The 25,360-nt window shown below is 35.4% G+C and overlaps 1 protein-coding gene across 4 annotated transcripts in view; it reads left to right on the top strand.

Annotated features, from left to right (window-relative positions):
- Positions 1 to 25,360, top strand: part of ULK4 (unc-51 like kinase 4) — a 703,242-nt gene that overhangs the window by 9,259 nt on the left and 668,623 nt on the right. For all 4 annotated transcript variants that reach the window (XM_037847819.1, XM_037847826.1, XM_037847812.1 and 1 more), the window contains exons 5-14: positions 2,710 to 2,872; positions 6,033 to 6,134; positions 6,699 to 6,782; positions 11,835 to 11,910; positions 14,054 to 14,149; positions 15,517 to 15,632; positions 15,791 to 15,860; positions 17,188 to 17,284; positions 22,098 to 22,202; positions 24,688 to 24,748. In XM_037847819.1, coding sequence (XP_037703747.1) covers positions 2,710 to 2,872; positions 6,033 to 6,134; positions 6,699 to 6,782; positions 11,835 to 11,910; positions 14,054 to 14,149; positions 15,517 to 15,632; positions 15,791 to 15,860; positions 17,188 to 17,284; positions 22,098 to 22,202; positions 24,688 to 24,748 — 970 coding nt within the window. The remainder of the gene's footprint in view (positions 1 to 2,709; positions 2,873 to 6,032; positions 6,135 to 6,698; positions 6,783 to 11,834; positions 11,911 to 14,053; positions 14,150 to 15,516; positions 15,633 to 15,790; positions 15,861 to 17,187; positions 17,285 to 22,097; positions 22,203 to 24,687; positions 24,749 to 25,360) is intronic.

Below are 25,360 nucleotides of genomic sequence, written 5' to 3'. Positions count from 1 at the left end.
CTCTTTACTAATTATCGCTGCTGAAGTATATCGTGAATGAGTCCAATAAGCCTATTAAATAAGTCTCTCTTAGTTCTTCAAGCACAGTACACAATAAACTATGAACCATTATATTAGTTTGATAATGGCAATTCTTGTCTATATGTATGATTCCTGATAATTATGGATCAAATAATGTCTGTTTTGGTAATATTATTTATGCCTAACTGAGTGTGCTTCAGTGCAGCAGTCATGAAACCGACTTAGTTTCTGAGTAACAGTCAGTCCCCCACTTGGAAGCTATGTGACCCTGGACAAGCCACCTTACCTCTCTGTGCCTTAGTTTTCTTGTCTGTGATATGGAGATGGATATTTTCAGGGTCATTGTGAGGATTAAATATTATATTTAGGTTCAGCTTCTATGACACTTTCTAGGAGGTAGTGTGCTCTCAGTGGCATCTTAGGAGTTGTACATATTATGGTCTGAGTTTTTAAATTCTTTTCCTTTGTTAATACATACCCAGAGGAATAAAAAATAGAGTGTATCTGTTTATATTTACAGGCCATCTGCAAGAAATCATTGAACCTGAAAAAACTCCATAAAAACTTTACATAATGAATAGGAATTCTTGTTTGAAATATTCTTATATTTAAAGTATGCTTCAGTTCGATAGTTCATGAAATAGTAGCAATTTCCTATTCTCAAAAAATTATGAATGCCATTTGTAGTTTAAAAGTGACTTTATTCTTTATTTAGACTTTTATAGGAAGGAAAAATATCTGTCGCTCCTGATTTTTGTTTATTTTCCCCATAAGTTGGCAAACTTGTTCTCTAAAGGGTCAGGTAGTAAATATTTGAGACTTTGTGGGCTTCTGTTGCAACCATTTAACTCTGTCATTGCAGTGCCGACAGCAGCTAGAAACCATATGTAAGTACCTGGTGGCTGTGTTCCAACAAAACTTTACTTACGGACTCCGAAATTTTGAATTTCATATACTTTTCATATGTCAAGAAATATTCTTCTTTTGACTCTTTTCAACCACTTAGAAATGTGCACGCCATTCTTAGCTCACAACTGTACAAAAACAGGCAATGGCCTGGATTTGGCCCAGGGGCTGTAGTTTGCTGAACCCTGTATTAGAGTTGTTTAAGGAGCTCTACAACCACCTGTTTATAATCTAGGAAATTGAGTCTAATTTATATATAACCTTTAGAACAGGGCAGCAAAGGTCTGGCAGGATGCCAGTTTCTGTAAATAAAGTTTTATTGGAACACAGCCATACCCATTCACTTATATTTTGTCACTGGCTGCTGTTGCACCAGGAAAGAGTTGAGTTATGGGAACAAAGACCACAAAGTCTGTGCAACAATTGAAATTTTTACTATATCTGGCTCTTTAAGAAAAGTTTGCTGACCCCTGCCAGAGGTTCTCAAAGTTTGTTTTTGGGGCTGGGATTCCTTAAAATGCAGGTTCTGGGCCCCACCCAGACGTATTGAATCAGAAACTCTGGAGGTATGGAACACTAATTTGTGCTTTATCTGTCCTCCATGGGATTCCAGTGCTCAAAGTTTAAAGCCACTGTTGTAAAGATGAACAGATATCCTAATTAAGCATTCATGACCTCAGATGCTAAGGGTAAACTTTAATCTGCTTTTAAAAATGAAAAAGCTACCTGATCCATTGCAACTGTGCAGAAATATTTTTGATGACTCTGGAGGAAAAGATGAAAGTAATAGAAGACTGTGTTTCCTGGCATGGTTTCAACAATAATTAGATTATTTCTAGCCATAAATTATATTAGCAGAATTGAGACCTTATCACATGCTGGTCACTGTTGTAAGCCCCTTAATGCATCATTTCACTCCTTACAACAATCTGCGACTTAACGTATTACTTTTCCCATTTTATAGGTGAAAAGACTGAGGTTTTGAGAGGTTAGGTAAATTCTCCAGTGTCAGACAGCTAGTAAGTGGTGGACCTGGAGCTCACATCCAGATCCTCTTAAATTCTAAACCCTGGTTTTAGCCCAACATTGTACTTCCTTCCTTGATTAAACAAGGCTTTGGGGCAGATGGGTTTGCAAACAGTTAGCTGTCACTGAGGGTTAGAAAGTATAGCTTGTTTCACATAGATTTTTCTCTATCTTTCCCAAGAACCTGATGTTTCTTTTGTGGTTATATGTGTTCACTATATACCTCTGACAATGGGCGATTTAATTTTGTTTTTGATTCCATTATTATTAAAATGTTGGATTTATTTTTCTCTGGCTTTTTTTTTTTTTTTGGTTTTTTTAATTAAGATTCATTCACATACCGTACAATAATCCAAAGTATGTAATCCATTGATCACATTACCATCATAGAGTTGTTCATTAATCATCCCAATCTTTTTTTTTAATGTTTTCCTTGTACGAGAAAAAGTGAAAGCAAGAATAAAAAAAAACAAGAGTAAAAACAGAACACCCAAATTGCTCCCCCAATTCTTCCTTTTTTTTTTTTTTCTGCCCGTTTTTCTACTCATCCATCCATACACTGGACAAAGGGGAGTGTGATTCACATGGTTTCTCTAGCTTCTTTTAAGAAAAATTGCAAGCATATAATTTTCTGAGTTGTGACAAGGCAGTAAAGCCAATGCTAAAAGCTCTTTAGTGCTATTGTAAGAGTTGCTGATGGAAATGCAAATTGAATTACATTTGTTTGTGCACCCATTTACTTTTTGATTTTCATAGATACTCTTGGAAGGGCCTGGCACATTAAAGTTTAGTAATTTTTGCCTGGCAAAAGTGGAAGGTGAAAATTTGGAAGAGTTCTTTGCTTTGGTGGCTGCAGAAGAAGGAGGAGGTGATAGTGGGGAAAGTGTTCTGAAGAAAAGCATGAAAAGTCGAGTCAAAGGTATGTAGACTTGGAGCGTTTAGAAGTAATTGCTCTAGTTGTGGACCATCCACGTAGCATGTTTCAGAGATAATGTTGCTCTTTCATGAGTCAAACAATTTATTGAAAATAATGACCAAGAAAAGTCTGGATATAGGGATAGCTTTTTCCATGACCTAAAGTTTTCTGTGTGGATCAAATATTGTGTGAAGCATGGGTAACCTCTAACAAACCCTGTGTCCTGTCCTTAGCTCCTAACAACATAAGGCCAAGGATTTTGTCTCACTTCCTGCTGTATCTTCAGCGCTTAGAATGATGCCCAGTATACACTAATGGCTCCATAAATATTTGTTCAGTGTTGTCGAATAGCTGATATTCTGCAATTGAGGCACATTTCTAGGGGTACATTCTTGGCAGGGTGTTTTGACAGTGGGATGGGGCCTGGGGTTTTGGAATTGCTGTACTTGAGGGGATGGTCTAAAGTGACATTTCTTATATCAGGTCTTTTGGGAGAAGTGGTAAAGATCTTTCCCCCTCAAGTTCCCTATATGGATACTTTTCTTTTTGGGCCATTGAAGCTCTGCAGTACTCGCCATGATGTTAGTTAAGTTGGGTAGCAGTTGAAGGAAAAAGACTCTACAAGAGAGGGTGGGCATCTGTAGGCTTGGTAGTCATGTGGTCCAGGGATAAGAGGGCTCAGGGTAAGGGGTGGGAGCAGCAGGTTATCTGTAGGTACCATAACTATGACCAAAGGAAATTGAACTTTGAGGGCTAGCCTTGTATATGGTAAAATTTCATGCCCAAGAAGAAGGCTTTTAGATTCCCCAAATATCTTCCTGAGCAGCATTTCGTGAAAATGACTATTGTGGACTGTTAGTAGAACATTACATTCTAACTTATTATTTAGGATTTTATTTATAGAACAAAAGGAAGGTTGTACATTTCAGGAATGCTTACCTGAAACAATCCCTTCCAGTAAGGTGCCGAGGCAGAAATGGGTTGGAGGTTCTAGCATTGGTGCTCAGTTACTTCTGAGCCTTTATCTGAAAACGAACAGTCCCCATGCTGAGGCAGGTGAGCCTCTTTGACCAAGGGTGGAGGACACCCTCATAACCAGCTGGGCAGAGGCAGTCCTGACCATCAGGGGATCACCCACATCACAGGCACCTCACTCACATCCATGTGGTACAGAGATGAAAGTAAAACCAACACTGCATTGAGGATTTCAGACTAAGTTTGGCTATGAGCAAGTCACATGTCATAGTTGAACCCACTGCCTTTTGACCTGTGCTAGTGGTTGGGCATTGTGGTAGTTTGGCGATTGATATATTGAAGTGGTGTACAGCCATATCAAATCTGTTAACATTGATGCTTGCATGAGATACTGATGAACTAAAAGTGAAAAATACTTGTGTTGGGCTGCATAAAGGTAATATTGCAAAGAGCAATAGATGTCTAATAAGGGCACTTAGGTTCCAGTCCTGGCTTTGTTTCTAATTGTGTAACCTGGAGACTAATGTCACCTAACTTCTAGGAGTCTTACTTTCCTTTTGTGTAAATTTAGAGGGTTGGACTGGATCAGGGTCCCAAACTGCAGGGACAGGCAAGTCATATAAATGAATAAAGTGGCCTAGTTTAAGGCAAGAGGGAGTGATGGGGGTCATGTCAAACTGGGCTCAGTTCTGGTCCAGTGTTGACTGACTGAAAGAAGTTGGAAATCTGGACTATTTCACGAAATGAGTTTCAATAATTCTTGTGTGTTTGTCTTTCCTCATTAGATTGTGACTGTAGGGACTTTATATTCATTTCTTCATTACTGCCTTTATTTGTTAATTTAACATTTATTTTTTTCAACAAAAATTGGGGTATTGTCCTAGGTTCTGGGAATTTGGATGTGAACAAACAGAAAAATCCCTAACCTCTTGGAACTTACATCTGGGGTGGGTGGTGGTGGCGACAGACATTCAGATATGCATATTCAACAAATATTACTAGCACCTATTTAGTGTTTGGCAGGGTTCCTGGACATCCTGCGGGTCTTATTTATTTCTGTTTCCTCAGCATCTAGCAGCATGCCAGCAAAAAGGCCCTCTATAGGTGTTTGTTGAATGAGTGAATATGTGTATGAAATGCGATAGCAAAGCAGAAAAGGTGCATTGGAGAACTTTAAAACCATGCATCAGGACACGTGAGGCTGCTGCTCTGGCTGTGACTGATCCCTGAAGATATAATTTGCTGCAGAGTTCACCACAATGGAATTTTGTTTTCCAAGTGATTGATCAATAATTACTCACTTCACGGAGAGAACATTCTCACTGGGAGGTGGGAGGTTTTTAGGTACAGTGGAAAGATTTGTACGTGCAAGACAAGGATCTTGGGTTTTGGTGGGTGCCCAGCAATTGCTCAACTGTGTGATTTAGGGGAAGTTATGGTATCCCTCTGAGTTTCGCTTGCCCTCATCAGTAAATAAGGGAAATTTCTTGCTTTAAAATATGGTATTTATGTTATATTCAACTTTACATAAAATATATCATATACAGTAGTGCAGCTCCCTAAATATTTCCTGTTCTTTTTCTGGATACATGCTGGCATTGTTCTTTCCCCTGGCCAAAGCAGTGAAGTTGAGCAGAGGTGACATGAGTCACTTTGAGGTGGGAGTTTTAAGAGCTGGTGAGCAATTTACCAAATTCTTTCCCCCTGCCTTGGTGATAGAGGAAGCCCGTGTTGAGATGGAGCCTCTATTTTTACTTTGAGGAGTGGAGCCCATTGGCTGACCTGTGGTAGACAGGAAGTTGGAGGAATAAATAAATCTTTTTTGTTAAGACAGTGAGATTTTTGGGGTTATTTGATACTGTAGCATAACCTAACCTATCCTAATTGAAATAATATAATTTGATGTTTTTTTCTTTTGTCTATTTTAAAGTTGTTAAGTGAAAAACTAATATATCTATAGGTGCCAACAGTACTCACTTGTGGATTTTCAAACTCTGTTTATATTCTTTGCAAAATGTAACCCTAAAATGAGAAAATATTTAAATATGTGAAATATTTATGAAGTTTTATTCGCATGTATGCTTTGCTCCCATTGTTTTTTTTTATCTCACCAGGCTGCTCCCAGGTAGATTTCTGTTGGGAATGATACAAATGCCTAACAAAGTTGCCATTTATACTTTATTTTTAGGATCACCTGTATATACAGCACCAGAAATTGTGAGAGGTACTGACTTCTCCATCACCAGTGATCTCTGGTCTTTGGGCTGTCTGCTTTATGAAATGTTTTCAGGTGACTACTTTCTGGTTCAGTTTAAAATAAGGTCTAGACTTAAAAAAAAAAAAAAAAAAAGATGGTCTGTAGTTTGCAAATATTTTACCCGTAAGATGTCAAAAAACTTGTTTTACTAAATTTTTATATATACTGATTTTGGCAGAATTGTGTCTGGGCATATATGTAGGTGCTTAGGAAATTTTTGACATATAGATATTTTTCATGATAATCGTTTTGAATATTGAAATGTGTCTAACTTAAAAACTGTGATCATTAGTAGAGATTCTTATAAAGGTACCTTGCCATTGTATATTGAGTGGCCACACAACCCTGACTGAGATCATGGTAGTGAGGCCAATAGGTGAATTTGTATATTTGTTAGGATGATAAATTTTAAAATAGAGAAATATAAAAGTATGTCGACAGTGTGTCTGGTACATACTAGGCATTCAAAAATTAGTTATTACTATATATTTTTTCTGTCAATTTCATAATCCTAAAATATCTGTAGTTGAGATTGTTTTAGAATGATTGAAAAGGATAAATTACCATTTAATTTTTAAAGTTTTCATGTGATTTCAGGAAAACCTCCATTCTTCTCAGAAAGTTATTCAGTATTAATTGAACAGATTTTATATCAAGATCCTTTGCCACCTATTCCAAAAGGTAAGATTTCTTATGATAAATGCACTTAACTTACGATTTGCAGTGATTTAGAGTATACCTTTATTCAAAGTCTGTTTCTATTTATTCATAACCTTAGTCATATTTTATAAATCATCCCAAATTAATATTTTTAGAAATGTTAGCATTCCCTTTGCCATTTTTTTTAAAGATATGGAAATGGAAACAAAATACCACTAATAGTTTCCCTCATTTAAAAAACAAATTATTTTGTGTTCCTGTATCACAAGAAGTTTGGTTTAAAAACTTAAACCCTTATATGTTTTTTGGAGATACTATTGAGTTATTTTGTGCTCATATCCTGTGCAAGTATTTCTGTCCAGAGTTTGAGTATGGACAAATCAGGCATTTCTCAGCCCTTATCTTGTTGAATCAGAATACTATGCAGACAAGTTTTTAAAGTCTTTTAAACTAGGTATGGTAGAATTTTAAAAGTATTGGAATTTTACATTATTCTCCCCCTATGTGGGACATGACTCCCAGGGGAGTGAGTCTCCCTAGTGACGTGGGACACAACTCCCAGTAATGAGGCTGGCCCTGGCATTGAGGGATTGAGAAGGCCTTCTTGAAAAAAGGGGCAAAAGAAAGGTAACAAAATAAGGTTTCAGGGGCTAAGAGATTTCAATAGAGTTGAGAAGCTATCCTGGAGGTTACTCTTATGCAAGCTTCAGCTAGATATTCCAAATGGCCACAGTATGCCAAGCCCTAATCAACGGTAGTCCTGAAAATGAGAGAGAGGAGTAGCAACAGACAAAATAGGATTTCACAAAGAATTATAACTACTGAATATTACATAGATTTTTTTCTTTTAGTCTTCAGTGTATTAGAACAGTTAGAAAGAAATACCTGAAATTGTGGAACTGTAACCTAGAACATATTTTGAAATTTACTCTAATAACTGCTTGTTAAACTATACTTGGAAAGTTAATACATTTTGTTATATATGTTATATTTCACAATAAAAAATGTTTAAAAAATACTGGAATTTTAATCATACAAATTGTGGTTAATATAACACTTAATCTACCATTAACTATCTTTAAAGAAAGAAAACTAAAGGCACAAACATAATAAAATATTTCTCTGAAGACCACAAAGAAGTGAATATTAAAACACATAAATGAAAACAGGATTCCACAAAAATTGATGATGTGAATTTTTAAAAGAAAAAAATTTCAGAAGTAAATACTGGAGGAAATAGGAATACAAGATATTTTCAATATTTCAAGAATTATTCTAGGTAAATTCTTGGTAATTTGAAAATAGTCTACATTTCTTTTTTTTTTTTTTTTTTTTTTAATCTTCATTTTATTGAGATATATTCACATACCACGCAGTCATACAAAACAAATCGTACTTTCGATTGTTTACAGTACCATTACATAGTTGTACATTCATCACCTAAATCAATCCCTGACACCTTCATTAGCACACACACAAAAATAACAAGAATAATAATTAGAGTGAAAAAGAGCAATTGAAGTAAAAACACTGGGTACCTTTGTCTGTTTGTTTCCTTCCCCTATTTTTCTACTCATCCATCCATAAACTAGACAAAGTGGAGTGTGGTCCTTATGGCTTTCCCAATCCCATTGTCACTCCTCATAAGCTACATTTTTATACAACTGTCTTCGAGATTCATGGATTCTGGGTTGTAGTTTGATAGTTTCAGGTATCCACCACCAGCTACCCCAATTCTTTACAACCTAAAAAGGGTTGTCTAAAGTGTGCATAAGAGTGCCCACCAGAGTGACCTCTCGGCTCCTTTTGGAATCTCTCTGCCACTGAAGCTTATTTCATTTCCTTTCACATCCCCCTTTTGGTCAAGAAGATGTTCTCCGTCCCATGATGCCGGGTCTACATTCCTCCCCGGGAGTCATATTCCACGTTGCCAGGGAGATTCACTCCCCTGGGTGTCTGATCCCACGTAGGGGGGAGGGCAGTGATTTCACCTTTCAAGTTGGCTTAGCTAGAGAGACAGGGCCACATCTGAGCAACAAAGAGGCATTCGGGAGGAGGCTCTTAGGCACAACCATAGGGAGGCCTAGCCTCTCCTTTGCAGCAACCGTCTTCCCAAGGGTAAAACCTGTGGTAGAGGGCTCAACCCATCAAACCACCAGTCCCCTATGTCTGTGGTCATGTTAGCAACCATGGAGGTGGGGTAGGCGAATACCCCTGCATTCTCCACAGGCTCCTCAAGGGGGCACTACATTTTTTTTTTTTTTTTAACTTTCCCTTCTTTTATTTATTTATTTATTTATTTATTTATTTTTTAAATCATCATTTTATTGAGATATATTCACATACCACGCAGTCATACAAAACAAATCGTACTTTCGATTGTTTACAGTACCATTACATAGTGGTACATTCATCACCTAAATCAATCCCTGACACCTTCATTAGCACACACACAGAAATAACAAGAATAATAATTAGAGTGAAAAAGAGCAATTGAAGTAAAAAAGAGCACTGGGTACCTTTGTCTGTTTGTTTCCTTCCCCTATTTTTCTACTCATCCATCCATAAACTAGACAAAGTGGAGTGTGGTCCTTATGGCTTTCCCAATCCCATTGTCACCCCTCATAAGCTACATTTTTATACAACTGTCTTCGAGATTCATGGGTTCTGGGTTGTAGTTTGATAGTTTCAGGTATCCACCACCAGCTACCCCAATTCTTTAGAAACTAAAAAGGGTTGTCTAAAGTGTGCGTAAGAGTGCCCTCCAGAGTGACCTCTTGGCTCATTTTGGAATCTCTCTGCCACTGAAGCTTATTTCATTTCCCTTCACATCCCCCTTTTGGTCAAGAAGATGTTCTCCGTCCCACGATGCCAGGTCTACATTCCTCCCCGGGAGTCATATTCCACGTTGCCAGGGAGATTCACTCCCCTGGGTGTCTGGTCCCACGTAGAGGGGAGGGCAGTGATTTCACCTTTCAAGTTGGCTTAGCTAGAGAGACAGGGCCACATCTGAGCAACAAAGAGGCATTCGGGAGGAGGCTCTTAGGCACAGCCATAGGGAGGCCTAGCCTCTCCTTTGCAGCAACCGTCTTCCCAAGGGTAAAACCTATGGTAGAGGGCTCAACCCATCAAACCACCAGTCCCCTATGTCTGTGGTCATGTTAGCAACCATGGAGGTGGGGTAGGCGAATACCCCTGCATTCTCCACAGGCTCCTCAAGGGGGCACTACATCTTTTTTTTTTTTTTTTTAACTTTCCCTTCTTTTTTAAATCAACTGTATGAAAAAAAAGTTAAAAAGAAAACAAACATACAATAAAAGAACATTTCAAAGAGACCATAACAAGGGAGTAAGAAAAAGACAACTAACCTAAGATAACTGCTTAACTTCCAACAAGTCTACATTTCTTAAAACCAGAAAAGCTGCAGTTCCTTTTTAAAGAGATTTTAATTGTGATAACATATATATAACATAAAATTTCACACTTAACCATATTTTAAGTGTACAATTCAGTGGTTTTAATTATAATCACAATGTTGTGCTAGCATCACCACCATCCATTACTAAAACTTTTTTTATCACCTCACACAGAAACTCTACATCCATTAAGCAATGACTCCCCACGTTCCCCTTTCCCTGACTCTGGTAATCTACTTCTGTCTCTATGACTGCCCATTCTAGAGATTTCATATAAATGAAATCATACAGTATTTGTCCATTTGTGTCTGGCTTGTTTGACTCACCATAATGTTGTCAAGGTTCATCTCTGTTGTAATATGTATCAGAACTTCATTCCTTTCTTTGGTTGAATAATAATCCTTTCTATGTATATACCACATTTTATTTATCCATTCATCTTTTGATGGACACTTGGGTTGCTTCTACCTTCTGGCTATTGTGAATAACTCTGCTATGAACATTGGCGTAAAAGTATCCGTTTGAGTGCCTGTTTTCAGTTCTTTCAGGAATGTACCTAGGAGTGGAGTTGACAGGTCATATGGTAATTCTATGCTTAACTTTTTGAGAGACTGCCAAGCTGCTTTCTATAGTGGCTGCATCATTTTGCGTTCCCACCAACTATGTAAGGGTTCTGATTTCTCTGCATTTTTACCAACACTTGTAATTTTCTGTTTTTATTTTTATTTTTATTTTTATTTTATAATAGCTACCTTCTTGGATGTGAAGTAGTACATTTCCTCTTTGTTTCATTAATATTGTCTTAATTTTTATAGAAATCAATCATTCCTATTCTCTGTGATGATGGCTTCTGATTTTTTTGTTTTAAATATCCCAGTATTGATTTTTGTTTTCTCCTGTAAGTTAAAGGTTGGTATGCAGGGAAGAGAAATCTTAAAACGAAGGTGTTAAAGGTTGGGTTAACATATCATTGATTGTCCAAGCTTAATTATTCCTCCAGAATCTCCATCAGGCTGCAGCCATAGTATTGGTCAAGCCGTCAATTTTGATTGCTTTATCTCAGGGGTGCTTGACCATTGTCTTGGATTGGCTGTTGTCTTCATAGCCGCTTCTTTGAAGCATAGACTGATGAACTGGCCACAATGTATGCCTGTCCAATTTAAAAAGCAAAACATTTCGAGATTAATGGAATTGGACAGTATCATAATGTTGTGGTGTTTATTATTTCCCCATTAAAAATCTTCAAAATGAAGAAAAGAGAGATTGCAAATATATTATATTTAAAGCTAAGTTGGTCAAATGAAGAATGCCTTAGAGAATGAGGCATAAATTAATAATTGAAGGAAAGGTATTAATTTGTCAGACTGGTGTTCCCTACGGGGGCGTTCAATAAAAAGAAAGTTTAGAGGCTAGTCAAGGCTCAGGTTTTGACATTCATACTTTTTGTGGTCTAGGAAGAAATGTTTTTAATGTTTGTATCCTCTCCCCTCCCCATTAACTGGAGGCTATAATTGTTATTCTGTAAATTCAGTATTCTTTTAAAAACAAGTTGTGTGGTTAAAATATTATTACTTTAAGTGCCGATGTAAGGTATTAAAATAGAGTTGTTATGTAGTCATATACTTATTTTTCTTTTTGGGAATTAACTTGTTTATAGATTCTTCTCTTCCTAAAGCTTCACCAGATTTTATTAATTTACTTGATGGTTTACTTCAAAAAGATCCTCAGAAAAGGTATGAACAGCATGTTAATATGACTGAATAGTGGAATCTTTGGTTTCATGTGCTATTCTGATATACCAGCAGCTGCTCAAAATGCTTTTTTTTTTTTATTTTTAAAGAAATCTGATTTTAGATTGAGGAGTTTTCTTTCTCTCTGTTTTCAAATATTTTCTAGCATGAAGAATTTTAAAAGTCAGTTTCTCTTTTATTGTATTAAATAGTTTCTGATTAGGTTGATGGATTTTCTTGTAACTCCCATATTCAAGAAGTGCGTTTCCTTACATTGTGGAGATCAGGCTAAAACTATTTTAGACTATTGAACTGGATATGTTGCTGTCATGATAGTTAATGTAATAACTGTTAACCAAATGATATTTTAATGTGATATACTTTTATGGTAATCCTGACATAATAATGTGGGTATCAAGTGACAGGATAATAGGCGCACTGTGAGTTTTCCGTGTTGTAGTAAATTAGAAATGTTTCCTGAGGCACAGGTGGGGGAGGTGAGAGGCCCAGGAGTAGCTCCCTGGCCTGGTAGACAGGAGCCACTGTTGTTCTGGTTCTACCACTGAATAACTGGGGGGTTTTAGGTAAGCATTTGGGGTCTTTGAGCTTCAAGGTGTAAAACAGAGAATAAATTTAGTTGAGCATGTAAAATAATCCATTTTCTTCCTTTGTTACATCTATGAGAAAAACTGCAGAAGGAAATGCTGGCTCTTATATACACTATAGATTGAACCCCCTGTGTTTATATTCAAGTGCTTGTAGGATTACAGTTATTTTGTTGGATAATCTTCTAGACATCTTTTGATAGGATGTAAATATACCTAATTTATTTTGGATGGCATATCCATATATTGATACATTTATATCCCTACCTTATATAATGTGTTACATAAATGGGATCCTTCCATAACCTACTTTTTTCATTCATGGTGTACTATGAACATTTTTCCACATTAATAAATATATAGCTATTCTTTTAAAATGGCTACAGAATGTACATGTAATAATCTATAATAACTAAACATTTAGAATGCTTCTTGATTTGGAATATTATATACAGTGCTACAGCAAATATCCTTTTGTGTATTTTTTGTTTGTTCAAATTTATCCTTTGGGTAAATTTCTCAAAGTGGGATTGCAGATCACAGGCTAAGAGCATTAACAAGTTTGATCCATTTGCTGTAATCCAGGTACTAGTGCTGGGGTATACTTCTAGCAACAGTATATTAGAAAGCTCCTTCCCTCCTACCCTCACTATGGTGGGCTTTTAAATTTTTGCCAATCTGATGAATGAAAAAAAAAATCTCACTTTATTTGCCATTGTTTTCTCCTTTAGTCAATCTTGAGAGCCCTTTGTGTAATTTGTGATCAAAAATTCTTTCTCTTTATCCTTGTGTTTTAATTTTGATCAAAGTAGTTTTTGTTTCCATACAGAATTTTTGAATAAAGTAATCAAATATAAAATTTTTCCTTCTTTGTTTTTAAATTTCAGTCAGGCTTAACCTGTCCCAATCTGATGAGTATGCATACTAGGGGTATACTTGATTAGTAGCAAAACTTAATGCTATGAAAGTGAATCTAGATGTTAGATACAGACTAATGTCATTTTAATGTGAGTGAACCAGCTAGGTTAAATTATTTTGGTCCCTAAATAGAGGTGTGGCTGTAATATATTATGAAGCTGATATTCTTGTTTATTTCTGAATGAATTTTCAAAACTGAAATGTGTCCAACAGGCAGGGTAATTAGAATATTAATCTAGTCTCTCTTGGGACATAAAGGACAACAGTATTATAGATTGATAATATCTGATATATTTACTTTACAATTTTAAATTATTTATAGATTCCCTTTATAGAGGTTTGAGAGCCAGAAATGTTCTTTTCAGTCCTTGGGGAATGTAAACCTGAGGCTTGTAATACTTAGTTATCAGACTGTTTTATTCTGTACCATTTAAGGCATCTAAATTATTTCTTCTCATTTTGCTTTTTAAGAGTATAAATATAAAACAATTTTAGTGGTACATTATTGTGGGGATATTTACAAATGGTAAAATCTGATGTTATGTCTGATTGGGACAGTCCTGGAAATGCTTCATGGTAGAATCTTGTTGAGATAAGACTTTTAACATTTTTGGTTTATAAAGGTTGACTTGGACAGGCCTACTACAACATTCATTTTGGAAGGGTGCATTCACTATAAAAGATCAGGACTCAACAAGCACCGAGGATTCCAGCTTCAGGTAATATAAACTCATCTTTGTGTGTGGGGCACAGTTATTAAATGTTTATATGCATTCTATACTAATAATGCAACAGACCTGAATTTCCGTGATTTCATAATAGGAGAATACCAAGCAAGAGTTTAGTCATGACATTTTTGTGTTCTTGATTCTGTTTGTTTTCTATTCAGTTGTTTATTCCTCAATCAATGATTTAAAATGGTATTCATTAGTACACTCACCAAATTCCCTTAGCTTTCTGCTTTCCAGCCACATGGTAGATCTCATTTCTCCCTTTGAAGTTAGATATGGCTGTGTGACTTGCCTTAGCTAATGAATGTGGCTGGCAGTAATGTGTTTTATTTCTGGATTTAAGAGCTGGTGTGTAATTTGCTTCATTTCTTCCTCCTATGAGGTAAATGGGAAGAAAATGTCAAAATGGATGAAGACAGTTCCAATTTCTTCTTTTAAAAATTTTTTTTCTTGCCTTATTGTGGTGGCTAAGACTTTCAGTAAGATGTTGAATCAGTAATGATGAAAGTGGACTCTTGCCTCGTTCTGATGTTAGGATGAAGCATTAAGTCTTTCTTCATTAAGTATGATGTTACTGTAGGTTTATTGTAGCTGCCCCTCTTCAGTTTGAGAAAATGTCCTTCTATTCCTAGTTTACTGAGAGTTTTTTCATGAATGAATGCATTTTCTGTATAATTGATATGATTATGTTGTTTTTCTTCTTTAGTCTCTTAATATGGTAGATTACATTAATTGTTTTCAGTTACTGACCCAGCCTTGCTTTCCCAGGATAAACCTTACTTGTCAGGTTATTATAGTTTTTAGAGTCTTGGGCACTGTCCAGCAGCTGCTACTATCTCCATCCAGCTGCTGCAGGATTGTCTGGAGGCTGGGGCAGGACAAAATAGAAGAAAGAAAAAGGAAAGTAGGAGAGTTCCCTTACCCTCTCTGAGCTTTAGGGGCCCCCTCTTTGGTTACTTGGAATAGACATAGAGGCCTTCTCTAGGGGCTCTTTCTGTCAGTACTTGGTGGCACTTCTGGGCTAAGGGCTGCCTTTGGCCCCAGGCCAGGCATACTGGATGGGGGTGGGGAATAAAGGGAGACTCACTGCTGGTTAAGTGGTACTTTGAGTTCAGGTTTTTCTCAATCTGCCTGCTACCAATTATTTTTCAGATTTAAGGTCTGTAGTCTTCTTATGGTACAATACCTTGCTCATTTTAGCTACTTAGTGAAAAATACTACTTTTCTAATTCTATGACTTTGCCACATGCCTTGTGTAGTTTCTTACCTTTTCCAAGTTCTTGTTCTGCACAAGAAAACTGTAGAGAGCCCCAAAGTAAGTTTGATTGTGTTGGCTTTCTCCTATTGAATGGCAGAAATGTGATGGAGTGTTCTGGGCCAGAAGACTCCAAAGAACCTTTGAAGAACCCCCCTAGTGGACAAGCAAAAGGGCTGAAGAGCGGTCAACACCTAAATCGCTCTTTCAAATTAGGTAAGCTTTTATTTGAACATGTTCATGCCCCTAGAGCACTGTTTCTGAGAGTTCTTATTTTCATTGTTATCTTCCTCTTTAGGTGTCTGTCTGCATTATGTCCTGCTCATCATTTTTTTTTGTTCTATATGGATAATATTTTTACTTTCCTGCCACAGAAAATCCAACTGAGTTGCGGCCAAAGAGTACACTTGAGGGTCAATTGAATGAATCCATGTTTCTTCTCAGGTATGTAAAATAAAAAAGCAGTAAGCAGTCAGTGGAAGGTAAATATTCTTAAAGCATCTGTTGTACTGATGGCAAGCCATGTTACACAGAGATAAAGGGCAGGTATATTATTGCCAAATTCCAGGTTCACTTTCTATTTTCAAAGTTAGAGTTAAATGTTGGCTGGTGGAATCTGTATTTTGCTTTTTTTTTAAAAAACAAACCAATTTTTTTTTTTTTTAAAAAAAAAACAAACCAACTTATTTTTCCTATTTGTAAGGACTAAAGTCCTTCAAATAAAATTGGATTTAAAATTTCAGAAGTCCAGGTTCTGTATTTGGACCTAAGTACTTTTAGAAAGGAACAGATTGTAGTTTTCTTTAAATAGTTTTTTATGGGTGAAGCATAAACAATGATTACAATAATTAACAAAAATGATAAAAATGACATATCTTAATGTTAAGTGATTAAGACTAGTATATTTAAAAATTTGATATTATATAAATATTAAATATCATTTTATTTATAGTGTTATTCTCATAATGAAATGGCTTAATAAACTCAAATTTCCTGGTCTGGATTACACATCTTTAAATGTTAAGAATGTTAAATTTATCAGTATACATCTTAGGCATTTTAAATTCAGTTTTCTAGAAATTAGTACAATCTCTAACATTTTAAATGCAAGGTAAGTACTTGTTGAAAGAATGAATAAAAAGGCAGCACTAATAAGTAAGTGAAAAAGAAGTGAGAATCTGGATCTTTGGGAATTTGAAAGGAAAGCATTAAAAAATCATAATGAACTGAGTGATGAAAGGGTTTCTTAAAATATGCAAATATAAAAAACTAAGTATGGGAGACCCAGGACTAATGGAATGGCTCATAGAGTATGGCTGCCGTTTATAACTAAAGGAGGGATCAGTAAAAGCAGATGGCTACCAAGGAAATTTTTCATTTCAAAAGTTTTCTGAAACAAAATATTTAGCCTTTGCAGAATATCTGGTCTATTTAATTATGTTAATCATTCCTATATCTCCAGATATAATAAAAGCAATATTTCACAGTTTTCTAGGTTAAAAAATATTATATATATTATGGAAACTGTAAATAAAAGAAATAATAAATTAGCCATGAAATTACTTTGAATACAGTTATAAAAATAATAGTCATCTAAACACAGATTAGAGTTTAAATAAACTTTAAAAATATAAGATCTTATAAAATCATCATGTTCTACTATTTGCCATGAGACTTTTCCCTCCCAGAAAATTGTAAGAGGGTAAAGTTTATGAAATCTGGGTTTTTTTTTTTTTCCTGCTATGTTTTTTTTTTTTTTTTTTTTACCCAGTTCTCGTCCTACTCCAAGAACTAGCACAGCAATGGGATTAAGTCCTGGAGATGATATGACTCAGAATTCACCACGGAAGACTTCTCCTTTGACCAAGGTAAGCAGAGATGGGAATTTTTTTACGGAAGATATAGAAGCTCAGAATAATCATTACAAGTTGATCTTGAAACTTTGTTCATAATTAGAAAATTTGCAGTAAAGCCATCTTCCTGATTATCACTGGTTTTTCTAGTAAGTACTTTAAGAAAGATATTCCATTTAGTTGCTTCATAGTTGGGTATTTTTTTTTTTTGTAATAGCTTTATTTAGATATAATTTATAGACCGTACAATTTGCACTTTAATTCACCCATTTAAAATGTAAACTCAGTGGATTTTAGTATATTCAGAGTTGTGCAACCATCACCACAATTAACTTTAGGATATTTTCATCACCCCACCATTCTGCTTTCTGTCTCCTCGATTTACCTGTTCTGGATATTTTGTATAAATGGAATCATACAAAATGTTAACCTTTGTGTCTAGCTTTTCTCAGCATAATGTCCTCATTGTTCATCACACTGTAGTGTGTTATCAGTACTTCCTTTTTATAGCTGAAGGATATTCCATTGTGTGTATAGACTATGATTTCTTCATCTTTTCATCCATTGATGGACCTCTGGGTTGCTTCCACTTTGGCAATTGTGAATAGTGCTGCTGTGAACTTTTCTGTGCGAGGATTTGTTGGAGTACCTGTTTTCAGTTCTTTTGGGATTATACCTACAAGTGGAATATTTGAGTCACATGATCATTTTATTTTATTTTATTTTTTGAGGAACCTCCAGTCTGTTTTCCACAGCAGCTGAACCATTGTTTATTCCCGTGAGAAATTTCTCCACATTCTCATCAACACTTGTGAATTTCTTTCTTTCTTTTGTTTTTTTAATTATTATTGTTATCCTAGTAGGTTTGAAGTGATGTTGCATTTTGGTTTTCATTTACTTTTCCCTAATGACTGTGATGTTGAACATCTTTTTATTTGCTTGTTGGCCATGCGTATGTCTTCTTTGGAGAAATGTTCAAGTCTTTTACCCTTTTTAAAAGTGGGTTGTTGTCTTTTTGTTGTTGTGTTGTAAGAGTTCTTTATATATTTTGGATATTAGACCCTTATGAGATACATGCTTTGCAAATATTTTCTCCCATTCTATATTAGTTGCCTTTTTTATGATGTCCTTTGAAGCACAAACGTTTTTAATTTTGAAGAAGTCAAATTTATTTTGTTTTTTGTTGCTCATGCTTTTGATGTCATAGCTAAGAATCCATTTTCAAATCCAGAGTCATGAAGATTTACCCCTAGGTTTTCTTCTGAGTATTATAGTCTTAGCTTTTATATTTAGGTTGTTGATCTATTTTGAGTTAACTTTGTATATGGGGTGAGGTAAGAATCCAGTTTCATTCTTTTGCATGTAGAAAGCCAGTTGTCTCAGCCTCATTTTGTCAAAGAGACTGTTCTTTCCCCATTGGACAGTATTGGCACTCTTGTCATTGGAAATCAATTGGCCATAGATATTTGGGTTATTTCTGAATATTCCATTGGATTATGTGTCTGTCCTTACTATGTAGTAAAATCATAGTTGTTTTGAATGCAGAGATATTTTGGAATTAACGTTTTTCCAAGTTGTCTTTTATTGCATGTATTACTTGATAAATATGATTGCTTTCAGTTGTTAGCATAATTTTTAAATAATGTGAAATGTGTTTGGACCACGTGAGATTTATGTCGACAGTGAAGGTTTGGTAGCAGTGAAATCAAGTGAAAATTGGTTATAATAAAATCCTGCTCTGCTGATAATTTATTGGTTAGATGTGAAATAGAATATCAGTGTAAAAGAAAAAATTCTGAAATGGGATGCTGTTGAAGGTCTTCTAGCAAATGGTTAGTGTAGAGGCGTGAAGGTTAAGTCTTATTGTTGAGAATATTCAAGCAACAATTATCTAGATATTATATGGTAATTAATGGTTTATAATTTTTTTTAGTTTTTTATTTTGAAATAATTTCATGCTTACAGGAAATTTACAAACAATGCAAAAATAATACAGAGAACTCCAGTATACCCCCTACGCAAATATCCAGATTTACAAACTATTAACATTTTGCCCCATGTGTTATCTTTCTGTCTTTTTAACACTTGAAAGTAAGTTGTACACATCCTGCTCCTTTACCATTTAATACTTTTATGTATATTTCCTAAGAACAGGATATTCACTAATGTGACCCCGTTAAGTACAAATATCAAGTTCAAGAAATTTAAAATTGATTTAAAGCATACAGTCTATATTTCAGTTTTTTCAGTTGTCCCAATACTGTCCTTTTGGGATTTTTAATTCCATTAGTAGATCCAGTCCAGGATCGTGTATTGCATTTAGTTGTCATTGTCTCTTTAGTCTCTATCTTTTGTTTTCACTTGTAATATATTTACCACATAAAATTTCTCATTGCAACCACTTCCAAGCATACAATTGAGTAGCATTAATCACATTCACAGTATTGTGCTACCATCACCACCTTCCATTACCAAAACTTCCACCACTCCAAACACAGACCCTGCACCCATTATGCATTAACTCCCTGCCCCCCATCCCTGGTAACTTATAATCTTTCTGACTCTGTGACTTTGCATATTCTAGTTATTTCATAAAAGTGGAACCATACAATATTCATCTTTTTGTGTCTGGCTTATTTCACTCACCATAATGTTTTCAAGGTTTATCCATGTTGTGGCATGTATCAGAACTTCATTTCTCTTTATGATTAATATTCCATTGTATGTATATACTAAATTTTGATTATCCTTTCATCTGTTGATGGACATTTAGATTGCTTCTGTCTTTTGGCTATAGTGTGTAATGCTACTGTGAACATGGTGAATAAACATCTGAGTTCCTGCTTTGATTTCTTTTGGGTATATATCAGAAGTGAGATTGACAGGTCATATGGTAATTCTATGTTTAACTTTTTGACGAACTGCCAAACTTTTCTACAATAGCTACATCATTTTATATTTCACCAGCAATGATTTCTCTGCATCCTTGCCAGCATTTATTATTTTCTATTCTGTTAAATAGCCAGTCTAGTAGGTGTTAAATGGTATCTCATGGTTTTGATTTGCATTTCCCTAATGGCTAATGATAGTCAGTGGATTATAATTTTTAAAATGATACTTTTTTATTTGATCACAAACATAATATATAATAATTGTAGAAAACTTGGAAAATAAAATCTAAAAATGATCTATAATTCCATCACCTAGGAGTAACCACAGATTACACTTCGATATCTTTACCTCTGATTTTATACCTATTTCTTCATATTTCAACAAGGAAACATAATTTTGTAATTTTCTTTTTCATTTAACAATTGAGATGTCATTGCAGCCATTGATCCCTTAGTTTATTCTTGAGCAGTTTATTTTGTTTAATTGCTTATATCTTGCTGTTGTGAATGGAATATTAAAGTTTTATAACCTGTTATTTGTGCTTACACTCAATTTATGTATCATTAATTTTTACACATACATTTTCTAACTGATCTACCTTACTCTTATTTTTCTAATAGTTTTTCAGTTGTTTCATTTTGGATTTCTGCATGTGCAATCATATCATCTACATATAAAGATTATTTGATTATCTTCTTTTCAAGTATTGCTGTCCTACTTTGCTCTATGTATGGACTCTAGTCTCAACTGTCGGGCTATTGTCGTAAGGTACTGTCTGGTCTATTGCTTCTTGCTCCCCTCCAGTCAATTCTACACTTAATCCAGTGTTTTCTTTTTTTAAATGAACTTCATTAATTACACCTGTCTTCTATTGAGCAGTGGCAGACATTGTTTTAAATGTTCCATATTTACTCTTCACAATCCTGAAATAGTGGTGGTTTTAGTCTTTCTTAGATAGATGAAGAAAACAAGACTTAGAAAGGTTCTCTAGCAATCTTAAATCACATGATTAGCAACTGACAAAGTCTAACTTTGCTTTTCTGTCTTGGAAGACCATGTTCTTAAAGTTTGTTTTTGTTTTTTTGCAAGGGTCCTCCTTACTTATTATTATTTATAGGGTTTAAAAAAAATCTTCTAAATTGTAAGGGATGGGTTTGGCTTCCAGAAACTTTATTAGGTAGCTATTCTGTTCCTTTATTCATGCCCCACCTTGGATAATTGCCTCATTCTTTAGTGATTTGGTTTTCTTTGTTTTTTAGTTTGCTGGTCAAGTGAATTTATTGACGTTTAAATTTCTCTTTTTCTGACGTGAAATACTAAGGCATGCACTAGGAATAAATTAAGTTCTTTTTAGGTAGAATATGAAGAAGCATATCAAAGGAATTACTATTGATTTTCCTTATGTATCAACTCTACTTTCACTAGATTTAATTTTATATATATATATATATATATATATGTATATATATATATATATATGTCTAACACTGAGGTAGTGGGTCGGCACTTCAGCCTGAAATTTTTATGCTGTATTTTAAATTTCATATTGAATATTCTATAAGGACAAATAAGTAGATAAAAATCATGCTGGTAGTTTAAAGACCAGTTTGCCTCATCATAGTTTAGAACATCAGACTACAGAAGATCTGTTTTCTAGTCCTAACCAGCCTTAGTATAAACCTGAGGAAGTCAGTTGCTTTCTCTGAGCCTTGTTCTTTTCACCTTTAAAATGGGAATGATGATACATATTGTATAATTCAAGTTTTGTGTGACAATCAAATGAGACTATCTGTGAAAGTGTTTTGAATAGTAATTGAAGTAAGTTGATAAAGATGACCTTTATTGGTGGAGTTTTACTTTAGTGTGTTATTAGCTCAGTCTTTTAAAGCTTTTCATTAGTCACAGTAACAAAGTCTGATTTTTGGTCTTGTTTCAGATTCCAAGTGGACACTTGAGTCAGCAGGACCTGGAATCTCAGATGAGAGAGCTAATCTACACAGACTCAGAGCTTGTCGTCACCCCAATTATTGACAATCCCAAGGTCTGAAATCTAGGTGATATCTTCATTCAAAGTACTTTTTGCCTTGTTATCTCCTGTTCTGTTGTCTGCTTTTATTTCATATGTGCCACGTCTCCATTTCCAACTCCACGCTGTTGGTAACCCTCTCCTCTTCCCACCTCCACTTCATGGGAGTGGTGAATTTTCTTCCTCTTCTTTTTTGATGCATCATCCCGTTGTGCAGTCTTCCTGGGTGGCTGAGTGGCCACAGACCTCTATACTTCTTACCTTTGCCCTCAGTTCCTTCATTTCCCCATGCATTCTTGTGTGGATTACCAAATATTCTACACTGATGCATTATGACTGCACTGTCAGGGAGCGCCACCCACCAGGCTGGGGTGGGGTGGGCAGATCATCAGGCAGGGCCCTCACCCTCTCCGGAGGTTGTCACGGCTGCACGGTGGAGGGTGGGGAGACACTCTGGGGGCTTGGCGAGTCATGGCTTACAGCGCAGCTCTAATCCAGGGTGAGTTTTGTTGTACCCCGTCTTTAGGAATGTAATAGTATACAACCAGGAGGTGTATAGTATTACAAACTCCCCAACATTCACACTCTACAACCTAGTCCATTTTTTTTTTTTACATTTTTATTGTGAAATATAACATATATACAGAAAAGGGATAACTTTCAAAGTACAATTTATCAAGTAGTTATATAGGAAATTGCAAAGAATGTTATGGATTACAGTTCCACAGTTTCCATTGTTTACTTATAGTGAAATATAACACATATACAGAAAGGTGATAACTTTCAAAGTATGATTTAACAAGTAGTCAGCAAATTTAAATGTGTTAATGGGTTACAGTTCCATAGTTTCCATTATTTACTTATTGTGAAATGTAAGATACATACAGAAAGGTGGTAACATTCAAAGTACAATTTAATGACCTATTCCATATTTTAATTTTCCTGTTTCCCTTTTAAAGAATGTCTTTTATAGCACTAATTCATAACTGTTTCCTCATATCATTGGGGGGAGCATTACTGTAGTTTAGACCAAATGGGTTCTTGGATATGTGCTTATTTCCTAGATATATTTTTCATAAAGGGATTACTTCTTTCTATGAATTTTAGATGTCTGACAGAGTAACTATATTCTGTTAAATTTGATGGGTTGTAGGACATTTTTCCCATGGACTTTATAGAATTATTTGTGATAACTTTTGAACATATTCCTTCTGTATTTCTTTATTCTTAGAACCACCACCTAGTAGTTTCTGGGAAATTTAGTCAGTAGAGGATTTTTCTTTTTTAACCTTTTATTTAGACTAATTTTAGATTTATAGAAGAGGTTCAATGAATGGTACAGAGAGTTCCTGTATGCCTTTTAACTCAGCATCTCCTAACGTTAACAACTTACATGGCCATAGTTTCCTATAGTCTGTCCTTGGTCTTTCATGTCCCTGAGACTTTGAGGAGTTCTGATCAGATATTTTGTAGAATGTCTCCCAGATTGAGTTTGTCTAATGTTTTCTCATGATTAGAATAAAGTATGCATTTTTGGCAGTAATATCACCAATTAAGGTTTTAAAAGATGCCATATATTTGAGGTTTTGGAGGAGTTAGACATAGATAAAGTCTCAAGGTGAAGTACCCTTACCCTGGCTGCCTCCTTAGATGACACAGGGCATCAACCATGTGGCTTCTTCATTTTCCTGAAATAAATTGCACATGTTCCTCTTCATACTCGCCCAGCTTCCTGGAATAGTGTCTTCTCTCATTCAGCAATCAAGCCCTGACTACCCTTGGAGAACGAAACCCACCTTCCACCTCTAACATACACCCTGTCCTGACCACATCCGCCTTTAGTGCTTGCTACGTTCCCTAAATGCTTAAAAAATAATTGATCTCTTTCTGTGAAGTATTTTGTCTGAATTATGTTCTGCCTGTTTTGACTCTCTACTTAAATGTTTTGCATTTTATTGTTTTGTAAATGTTTGCCTCATCTTCCCAATGAGGATATCAGCTCTCTGTCCCGAAGGGTCATGACTTTTATCTCTTTGTATCCCCCTTAGTGCTTAGTTAGCATGGCTCCTTGCCCTGGTAGGTATTCCACAAATGTTTGTTGAATGACTAAATTTCTAACCTGCAGGTAAATAAGCTTAAGAATAAATCAGGATATGGTGGATCTCTTTCATGAAGCTTTATTTTATTGCAGATAGCAATTGAAATGAATTTTTTTTATGAAGTATTGCCTATATTTGTATATTTGAATTTGAAAGGGCACTGTTGAATTTTTATTCTTTTGGGTGACTGTTACATTTTTATGGCTTTACTTTTTTGCAGTTTAATTAACTAAATCTTTATTGAGGACCTATATATGCTTGATGTTTTATAAGGTACTAGTGGAGATGCAAAGATTTATGAGACATAATCCCAGCCCTCATTCATTTATGGTATGGTTGAAGAGACAGACAGCTGTTTCAAAAGGCATCTCAAATAAAGTTTTTTTTTCTTTAAACCATAGATTATGAAACCACCACCAATTAAATTTGATTCAAAAATATTGCATCTACCAGCACATTCAGGTAGGATCATAAAGGGCTTATCAAGCACTTTGTTTCTTTGGGTACAAAAACAAGGATGAAATTACTGGCAGACGATATATTTTCTGTATGAATAGCTAAATTCCTGTTTTTCTTGCCAGTTGGCTATATTCTTGGGGCATTGATAGGAAATTATAAACTGTCTGTAATCATTTGTGCCAGCCTTTGACATTATGCAGCTAGGCCTGGGCTGCTGTTGTGGGTGGGAAAGTTCCTGTAGAGTGGGGTGAGTTTTCTTATTGGATGGGTGGGGGCCCTTCTCCCGCCCTACCCCTTGCTTAGAGCCAGTTGGATTTCCACTGTTTGTGGTGCTGCTGTGAGTGCAATGGGTCGGGCAATACGATGAAGTATTGGGATTCTGTCTGAGGGAGTGGGGCCTTTGAGAATGGGTTCAGATGGTTCATTTTTTATGGGGTTGGTGCAGGAATGGAAATACTTAAAGGAGGATTGTTACATTTCCTCTCAGCTGATGGGAATTCTTAGAGTGAAGAAAAGAAATTTTTATAGAAAAATTTTGATTCATTTTGTTTGACAAGTTGTATTTTATGGTGTTGGAGCTAGATCTGGAGAAAATTCATTGTCATGGCTAGAGTA

This window comes from Choloepus didactylus, chromosome 1 (genome assembly GCF_015220235.1).
Source record: "Choloepus didactylus isolate mChoDid1 chromosome 1, mChoDid1.pri, whole genome shotgun sequence".
Lineage (NCBI taxonomy): Eukaryota > Metazoa > Chordata > Mammalia > Pilosa > Megalonychidae > Choloepus > Choloepus didactylus.
Note: the sequence above shows the minus strand (reverse complement) of the source record. Positions and strands in the feature narration are given on the sequence as shown.